The sequence below is a fragment of the Telmatherina bonti genome (genome assembly GCF_933228915.1).
Source record: "Telmatherina bonti genome assembly, chromosome: 6".
NCBI classification, from domain to species: Eukaryota; Metazoa; Chordata; class Actinopteri; order Atheriniformes; family Telmatherinidae; genus Telmatherina; species Telmatherina bonti.
In genome coordinates this window covers 28650688-28661187 of record NC_136624.1, presented here as the reverse complement: position 1 = coordinate 28661187, position 10500 = coordinate 28650688, and the positions used below count along the sequence as shown (strand labels likewise).

At 35.3% G+C, this 10500-nt stretch overlaps 1 protein-coding gene across 1 annotated transcript; it reads left to right on the top strand.

Annotated features, from left to right (window-relative positions):
- Positions 1-5414: 5414 nt before the first annotated feature.
- Positions 5415-9581, top strand: LOC306756982 (caM kinase-like vesicle-associated protein; the record flags this gene model as incomplete). Its single annotated transcript, XM_079241941.1, has 10 exons — positions 5415-5509; positions 5615-5746; positions 7290-7364; positions 7455-7593; positions 8168-8288; positions 8408-8483; positions 8584-8720; positions 8835-8913; positions 9079-9166; positions 9270-9581. The coding sequence occupies 10 exons, from the start codon at positions 5415-5417 to the stop codon at positions 9579-9581; spliced, it is 1254 nt and encodes a 417-aa protein (XP_079098067.1).
- Positions 9582-10500: the final 919 nt, after the last annotated feature.

The window sequence follows — 10500 nt, the reverse complement described above, 5'->3', positions numbered from 1 at the left end:
AATTTACATTTTCACTAAAAAAGAGCAAATCTTTCAGATCTCGTCATGCTATAAGATGAAAGACCTCTGACTGAATCGTCAGGTGCCTTTTATCCTTTTCTCATACTGATGAAGAAGAACAGCAGTTTATTTTTCACTACTTTGAAAGAGGAAAACAAGATTTCACAAATTCTGTGTGACTTCTAATATTTGCTGTTTAGTGTTTTGTGCACTGTGAGTCATGCTTCCGAGAGCAGGTTTGGGGATCTGTGATTCATTGTACGTCTGATGATTACAATAAATGGTTTCACATCAGCACTACCCATTAATTCTGCTTGGCATATGCTGCTTTGTTTGTCTCTCTGAAGTAGCTGTTGGCAATGTGATGAAGTGAAAAATAAAGGCAACAAAACCAGAGGCCCATTATGCATGGTATGAAATGTTATTTATTTAAGACCCTGGTCAGACATTATCTTGTTGTGCAATACGCAGGTTTTTTCTTCTTTCTTTTTTGTCAAGCTATCTCAAAGGATGAATATGATGATGTCTGTTGATTGAATTCACTTTGCAAAAGCTATGACAGAGAGAAGATTGTGGGGTTATGTGTTTCTGTTTGATAGGTGTCTCTGTCTGAATAAGCATCATGAGAGAGGACTGAAGCTAGCATTATGAAAAGAAATAATTCTGATACCCAGACAGCACCTTCATATAAATTTAAGTTAAAACAACAAACTCTAATTGTTCGGGTGGGTAGCTCTTGCACAAGATGTGATTTAGTCTCAGTACATCTCTGAAACGCTCATCATGCTCCAGCTTCAACTGGGAGCTTTCCCCTTTAGGAGCCAGAAGGGGCATCCTGTTGTTTCCTGCACTTTGAACAAACAGAGCACTGAAATGTAGCATTACTGAGGCTAAAGCTGCTGCAAGAGATGGGCTCTTTGTTTCAGCAATATTCAGAGTCTCTCTCTTTTCAGTAACCCCAAGGAAACGTCGTGTGTACTTGTGCAGAACTCTGGAAAAGAATAGCCTCCAGTGGCAGTACAGGAGTGCTAGGCGGTTTGCTTTAGTACACGTCAAACATTAACTTAACTCTGTTAGTAATGTATTCATTTGTTATCCAGCAGAAACCTACTAACTGCATGCTGACCTAAAGTAGCAAAAGGTCAACCACAGAACATATATATGGTTCAAATGTTAATGGGAATTTTTTAATCATTATCAAAAGCAGGGGCAAATCAAGGTAATTTTTAATGGGAGCGGAGGTGGGTGTGGGGACTGTGGGGTTCGGGGGGGTAGATAGTAATTAGTAGGGGTGGGAAAATTGAATCGAAAAATCTAAATCGATTTTTTTGCTTCACAATTTTAAAAATTGATTTTTTTGTAAAAAAAACAAAACAAAAAAAAAAACTATTTTTTTTTCAAACAAATAAAAATAATTCATTACAAAATTTTTTTTAGTTTTTTTTGTTTTTATTGATCTTTTACTTGTCCTCTTGGGCATTATAGCAGCAGAATGATAGTCTGCCTACTGTGGTTTTTTTTCCCTAATTGAAATCAAGAAAAATGACACGCAAAAAAATAAGTTTTACACATTTATCTTGTTTTTAATCTACAAAAATTAGTTATATCGAAGAATTGTGAGAATCGCAATTTAAATCAAATCACCACCCAAAAACTCGGAATCGAATTGAATCGGGACAAAAGCATATCGTCACAGCCCTAGTAATTAGTGTATGGCGATGGATCAATAGATATCACTCACAACAATGTCCAGCAGGATTATTGTCACTTCGTGTAGAATCTGTTAATCAAATCCAGGTAGCCCTGGGTGTCTGGAGACCATTGGATAACAACTTTAAGCCCTTTTTACTGTTAGACCAAGGAGAGTTACTTAAAATCTGTAAAACTGTTTGTACATATTTTGTTGGGATAGTTTCCCTGCAATTCTGAATTGGACTAAGTGCTTTAGGAAATGAATGGCAAGGCAAGTTTATTTATATAGCACAATTCAACAACAGGGTGATTCAAAGTGCTTTACAGAAACATTAAAACATTACAAAATAAGAAGCATGATTTAAATTTAAAACGAGAAAGAAAGGCAATAGGATTAGATAAGACTATTAAAATCATGATCAATTCCAGCTTAAAGAAACATATGCATAAAGAAATGAATGAATGAAGAATATTTTACAAGATACAAATGATAAATAATAAAACAACTAATTAAAGTTACAAAATAAGAAAAGTTCATATATCTTGCAGAAGAAAGAAAGGTCTTAAACGTAACTTTGATTATTCATCTTTATATTTGTTCAATCTATTAACACATTCCCACACAAGACTAACAGTTGGTTAGCTACCAAATCTTCAAGCCTTCCTACTCCAGTCTCATGTCTTCCCATATTTCAAACAACTAAATGGTTAGACATGCATATTACTATGGATCTGTTGTATGTTTAAAATTTGTATTCAGTTTCTGTGATTAATAAGGAATACACAGATTTATATCTCATATCTCTAATTTATAAAGCACTAAGAATGACTCAATGCACTTTAGTCTGAAAAACTTCAAGTTACACATTAGGTAAACAATTTAAATAAAGCAGTTTAAAAAGCAAAGATGGAAATTTTATCTTTACAATAGCAATTTGCAAATAACTATGAATGAATAATATAGTGATAAAAGCAACATCGCAGGCATTTGCCTTGGTTTCCACATTAACTTGACAAACTAGCAAAAAGAATTGGGGTGACAAATGAAATTTCAGAAGGCCTTTGACCTGGAGTGATTAGAGGCTTAAAAAAAAGCCATGATTTGAGACAGGTTTGTTCGCAGCACAATAGCTGAGAAACTAACATATGAATCTGGTCCAGGGTGTGCAGAGTGGATTAAGGAATAATAAGTCCCCTTGCGGACAGTAGCACATGTCCATGTCCTACTCTCTCATGATTTACATGAAAAACACAACATATCGGGATGATTTTAGATAGACGCTACAATAACATATCCTCAGCTGGTTATACACTTTTTTTTAAAGCCAGCTTGGAAAATAATGTTTAAATAAGCAAATAAAAAATTTGGATTTGATTACATTCAGCTTTCATATCCACATCCAGCCCATTAGATGTGAGACCTGTGAGAAATTTCTGTTTTCTCTGGTTTTGACTAAGAAAAGCTGCAGACAATCAGAATCTCTGTACACCCACTCTTCTGTACTGGCTGCTATTTCCATTGTTAAGCCTGCCAAAAAAAAAAAAAAAAAAAAAAAAGTCTGTTTTGAACACAAGCAGCCTATGTCAGCAGTGGGGTTTAGCTATTAGTTGTGGATGTGTGTAGTATTCTGCAGGGCAACAGCGGATAATTAAGTTACAACTGAAATACGAAGTTGTTAATAATTATCTTTTTTTTCACAGTGTGTCTATTGAGGTCAGATGCTGATATATTGATTAAAATGAAATATAGAACATGTGATCATTACTCTCAGTGAATTTCAAGTAGTAATTTTATTTATTAATTATGCATACATAGAAATCTTGGAGGATGTTTTTTCTGTACACGTCATGAAATCTAGTTCATAAAACATTCAGGTTACTCATAATTTCTTATTTCAAGTTGTCCAAGTTTTCCATTTTCTACTGTCTTGATACTAAAATGTAGTCTACAGTGGAGGAGGACCATTCCCTGAGAAACAAATACTTGCTGTCTGAGATGCAAACCTGAGTTATACAAACACACATTGTGAATACTGGTGTAAATAATAAAATACTAGCATGAATTGAAATGAATGTAACTACATGAAAGAATGAGTTGGAACTGCTCATATTGGACGGTAGCTGACTGTGTCTAAATGTTGTCAGATAAATCTCAGAATATTTTACAAATGATCTGCATTTATATAAGGATGTACCTCATTCTCTGGATGTTTAATTCACTGATCAAGCCATCAAATGTTTTAGAGTGGGCTGCCAAACAATTAAAAGTTTTTATCTAATTAATCACAGGGACTAATTATGATTATTCACGTTACAAAAATAAAAACACTGGAAGTCATTTTAAAAGCTTTAGTGGTGAACCTCATTCAGTAGCCTCAGATATGCATGCCTGGCATTGAAATGCTAAAAGGCAGTGTTTTAATGGATTGCTCTTTTTTTTTTTAATTCACAAACTTTTTTCTAAAGGGCCAAAAGGTTTTTAATACTTTACCACCACTAGCTTGTGAGGAGTGTGGACAATAGTTTCAGCTGCTATGACTGAGCAGCCATTGTCCTTCAGTCTCCCTGTGCATGCTTAATATGTAAACACTGATGTGTTCATTTCATAAATTAATCTCTTTGCATGAATGCATTATTTTGAAAATTGTAATTATATATCTGCTAATTTGTAATAAGACTAATGGATAAAACTAACAAAATAGTCTTTTTTTTTTTTTTTTTTAGCTTTTTTATGACAAGGACTTACTTAAAGATTATTTCCTCTCTATTTTCTCATCATTTCACTGTAACCACTCTTCCCCCGTTAACATAGCATATCTGACATGTTCACATTTACTGAAAAAAAAACTAATATACTTTTTTAAATTAATATATTTTTATTTCCTAGAAATAACCATTAAACTAAATGGTAATAACATGATTGAAAAATGAAAGTATAGAGGTAGTTGTATTTAACTTAAACACTCCTCATATACTCCCTATAAGTTCCAATCATTAGCTGAAAATGTACCTGAGTGACCATATGGATGTAATCTAAACATAGTTTAGAAGTAATTATAAATGTGGATAATAAGAACAACATATTTCTCTTTCAACACACAGAACTTTTTTTGACACTGGTTTTTATAAGATGCTTTAAAACTGAATCTTCTTATTCAGAAAAGCAGAGAAGTTCTGCAGCGTTTGCACAGGGTCCAGTTCATCTTCATATTCTATACTGTAGAAAACCGACAAATTAATTCTGCAGCATCTGGTGGTGTTGCTGCAGTAAAAGGTTGACTCACTGCAGAGTGGTACTCTGAAACAGACTCACCAATGTTCACTGCAGATAACTGAAATTCTTTTTGGTGGCTCCTGTGCTTTTCTTTTTTTTTCTTTTTCTACAGGCTCACATATACCTACAGTTTCTCAGATGTATGAGGAGGGTTTGGAGAGAGAATTAATCACAAGTGAAAATACTCCCTTTTAGTGTTTGTATTGATTTTAAAATTTATTTTATGTTTAGTATATCACCAAAAAATGGCTTCTTTTGCTGCCATTAATTTACATTTGCTGCTTCGTTATCTTATAATATTTGTTACTGAGACCCACAGATTACTGTATGGAGCTGTCTGGATGTCTGTTTTAAATTAATCTTCATTCTTCAGGTGACCCAAAGATGTTTCTCCTTGTCGACAGGTTGTACTGTGGTAACACATTCCCTGGCTGGGGGACAAGCTGCTATGCCATTTGGTTGTCTTACACTCGGGGAGAACAAGGATTACAACAGTCCCTCAGAGGTGACTGACAAGTATGACCTTGGACAAATTGTTAAATCGTGAGTACATCTGTGCTGAAATCAATTTTGACAAGTTTGCAGAAACTCTGGAAAGATTTGACCAAAGATATAATGAGTTTTTTGCTTTATCATCCTTTTATACAGCGAGGAGTTTTGTGAGATATTTCGAGCGAAGGATAGGAACACCTTGAAAATGTACACGTGTAAAAAGTTCCACAAAAAGGATGGAAGGAAAGTGAGGAAAGCTGCCAAGAATGAGATAATGATCTTAAAGATGTAAGTAAAATGTTTAGCTCCTTGTCTAAGTCACTGTTTGTTCACTGATAGAAATGCCCTGCAGTGAAATATCTTTTGCTTAAGTGAAAGATAAAATGTTACAGTTCATTAGTATTTATAATGATTTTGAAAATACCCTAAACCAACATTTTTCTCTTCATAAAACAAAACAAAAATATTCTGAAAATTTACTATTTAATTAAAAATGTTAGGTCATCTTAAAATTTAATAGCAGCAACACATCTAAAAAGAAGATTTGGAAATGAACAAGCTGGATACTTGAAACAACATTCAGTAATGGAAAAAATAGTTGGCGGACCTGCTTGTTGAAGCATTTGAACTTTATGACAGAAAATTGAAAAAAATGTTTTGGCTGGTGAAAAGTGAACCGCAGGCAGACCATTGTAGCATTTACAGTCTTTACTTTTATAACCACACAGGTGAACTGAATACTGACAACAAGCTGGATGGTCTTTATTCTCCATAATTCAGAAGATTTAGCATCCATGGTTTAAAAAATAGTTCACATTTTTTAATCACCTAACCACATAAGTTTTCCACTTTAACTTGACACTCTGTCAATGGTCTTAAGCCATTAGAAGACTGCAGCACATCTGGATCATGTTCACATGTAGTTTCATCGTTTCATAATGCAGCTTTAACCTGTACTGTGAATGGGACAGTGAACTGTCTTCGCAGACAGTGATTTCCTGGAAGTGTTGCTATGATTTTCAGCAACACAATCGTGCATTGCTTCCTGAAGCTCATGGACATTCAGTATTACTTTTCTGTCAGAATCTCACACACAGACATGTTTTCAAGTTTTCTGAATCTTTACATGATATGTGCTATTGATGAAGGAATAATCAGTCTTCTCCATTTTATATGAAGGAACGTTGTTCTTAGATGTGTTTCACAATTTGTAGATTAAGTTCAGGTTACCAAACCTCTGCCCATTTTTTCTTCTGAGAGACCAGCCCCACTTAAGTTGATCGGTTTCACGTCCAATTAACTTACAAACCTTTTGCTTAAGTGCTGTTTATTGGTCTACCTATTTCCTTTTAAATGGTACTCACCCCCCACCCCACCCCCCACAAAAGCCACAAAATGTTTTTTTTTTTTTTTTTTTTTTTTTATGAAATAACGTTTTTTTTTTCTATTTCAACATTTTAAAATACATTTACTGATCTATTGTGAATAAAGGGTTATTATGTGTATTTTACCGTGCTCAAACATTTTTAGAACTAGTATGGTAAATTTTCATATTATTGAACAAACAAACTAAATGATTGAGTTAAAAAAATAAAGTCAAGGTTATGTATGACACTTTAAGCAACACATTATGGTTGGAATTAATACTTAAGTGATGTATGAAAGAAAGGAGAATCTAAAAAATACTTGCAGCTGGACTGAAGTTTGCTGATGTATCTTTTGTATTTTTACCTAAACCATTATGAATACTTCTAATTGTTTTTTTATTTTCTGCCTTCTTTTTACATCTTTCCATTTTGTCTGCTCCTCATCCATTTCCTGTTAATAAAAGGATTAAACATCACAACATCCTTCAGCTGGTTGATGCATTTGAGACTAAGAAAGAGTACTTCATTTTCCTGGAGCTGTAAGTACGACTAAAGCATTGTAGACGTATTGTGTCTTCAAATGCATGGCAGTATGTTACACATTACTGAGGTATGTCTTATCTTGTCAGAGCCACAGGAAGAGAAGTGTTTGACTGGATCTTAGATCAAGGTTACTACTCAGAGAGGGACACCAGCAATGTTATGAGGCAGGTGTTGGAGGCTGTAGCTTACCTGCACTCCCTGAAAATTGTCCACAGAAACCTTAAGGTACATGACCCTACTGACACCTAGTGGACAAAAGCAGTATTTACCCACAAGCCAAATAAAAATACCTCTATGGCAGGGTTACTCATTCAGGTGTTACGAAAGCTGCAGTCCAACAAGTTTTTCATGTATGTTTGTTTCAACATGCCAGACTCAAATTACGGAGTTATTGTGCAGAACTTGATAGGCTGTGAAATCCATTTAATTTGATTCTGGTGTGTTGAAGCAGGAATACGTTAAAAATTTCTGGCTTTCAGGTCTTGTTGGTGCAGAATGGGTAACCCTGGTATATAAAAACCTTAATTACCTCCTTTACAAGGGGTGTCCAGCTCTGGTCCTCCAGGGCTACAATCCTGCCCTGGTGTTTGATGCATCCCAGCTCCAACACACCTGACTTTGTAGGCTGCTGGACCCATTTGATTAGAGTTTGGTGTGTTAGAGCAGGGATATACAGAAAACCTGCAGGACTGTGGCCCTCGAGGACCGACTATGGACACCACTGTCATGAAATATTGTAGTTTAAATGGATTTTTAACTCTTACTAGTTTTAATAACCTTTATATTTTCACTCATGCAGCTGGAGAACTTGGTGTACTTTAATCGTTTGAAGCACTCCAAAATTGTTATAAGTGACTTCCAGCTGGCAAAACTGGAAAATAGACTCATTAAGGACCCATGCGGAACTCCAGAGTATCTTGGTAAGTGATAGTTCTGAAATAATAATTAATAAACTGTGATGTAAATGATCAGACTTTAATTTTTTTAAGAAACTGATCATTTATTAAACATCATATCTGAATACTCATTTTGCTTCAAGCTCCTGAGGTTGTTGGGAGGCAGAGATATGGAAGACCTGTGGACTGTTGGGCCATAGGTGTCATCATGTATATACTGTAAGTGCTCATTGACATGCTGCCACATGTATTATAATGCAAAAGTGTTTTATCTATAGTTACTTGTTTTTTGTTTGCTCTTGTTTTTCCAACTCCACAGTTTGTCTGGGAACCCTCCTTTCTATGATGACAGCGATGAAGATGATTTGGATAATCGTGATAAAAATCTTTTCCTAAAGATTTTGTCAGGCGACTATGAATTTGATTCCCCATACTGGGATGACATTTCAGATTCTGGTAAGACATAAACTCTTAATACATCACAGATTCATTTTTGGGGGTATAATTAATAAACAAAACAAATGAATCACACTGTGTGTTATTCCTGTATTTCCTTTATGTGTTGTGCAGCCAAAAACTTAGTGGCATCCTTAATGGATGTGGACCAAGATCAGCGATTGACTGCACAGGAAGCTATAGCCCATGAATGGTAAAAGAAAATAATCCTAAAAAAGAAAAACATGAAATGATAAAGTAAATTATATGCAATAGATTAAATGTTAATGTCTGCATTGGCAGTGATGGAGAAAATAGAGCCACAGGAAATGAGTTGTCTTTTTTTCTCTTCCTGTAAAAATGCCATTCTTTCTCTCAGGATTTCTGGAAATGCTGCTTCAGACAAGAACATCAAAGACGGTGTTTGTGCACAAATTGAAAAGAACTTTGCCAAAGCCAAGTGGAAGGTAGATTTAATGGCTACTTTTGACAAAAATGGTTGATTTGTAAATTTTTTCATGCACGAGATAATGTCACCTAATAAAACCAACTTGATTTTGCACCTTACAGAAAGCAGTAAGAGTAACCACTCTCATGAAGAGACTCCGAGCATCGGACCAGGGAGAGCCTGGGGCTGCAGGTCTTGCTGCAGGAGCCACAGCTGACCCCAATGCACCCAGCAGTGGTCCTGCTCCTCTATCCGGCGGTGGCAGCTCCTTCGCTGCCAACCTCAAAGCTGCTCTTAAAGAAAAGGCACCTGACACACAGAGTGCAACCATCTCTGCACCCTCCTTGCCTAATACAGCCCGACAGGAAGAGCAGCAACAGGCACGTTGCAACGGCGATGCCCCCCAGATGTTGCCACAAAGAAAAGAAGACTAGGCCCCACTTAAACACAAGAACAGGACCCTTGACAACCAACAAGCACATGTACAGCCAAAATATTTGGCATAATGTTTTATGTCCCTGCTGCCTGATTACTCTAATTTGCAGAAAAATTCAGTGACGGCGTATGTTTTATCTTTTGTCTTCTGTGCTAATCAGTGGTGTTCTCCAGTTTCCTCCTTTCCTGTTATTTTGTGTACAGATCCCTTTAAAATGTTCACGAAGTAGCTCTTCTGTTGTTCGCCTTTTTCTCTGAAAACTGTAAAAAGTCATTGAGTCCTTCACTGAGTATTCATGGAGTAATTTAGTGAAATAATTCATATTTTATTGTACATAGATGTATTTTCCTCAACAACTTGCTACATTTTAGCCTCAGACAGCACAACCTTTAGTTTATATCTTGTGACCTAAAATTGTGAGTTGAAAAATGTTATTTGATCGTATTTAAGTGTATTTAAAGCCAAATAGAAAATTTTCATTCTTTCCAGCACATTTGAGCAAAATCTGTGCTCCCAAATTAATTATATCTGCACAAAGTAACAAAGTTGCCTTGTGAATAACTCTGATTGGCAGATAAATTAACCTTAATTTGAAAAGAAGATAAATAAAAAGTGCCATTATGGTTTGATATATCAGATTTACTGTGGTAGTTACACATTACTGTAAGACAACTTAGAATTTTAAGGCAGCAAGACAACATATTTTTAAGTTAAAGTGCCTTAGTATTTGTTGCAATTATATTTTCAGACTTACTCATAAATGCTTCTTGAAATCTCCAAAGTGTTTTAGCTCATTTATTAGGTCTTCTGTCTTGAGTCTTCAATTTGCATATCAGTTTTTATGCACTGTCCTCTTTCATGCTTCGTTGAAAACACAGAAGGATAGGTTTAGAGCACTTTATGTGGTTTGGTGTTTT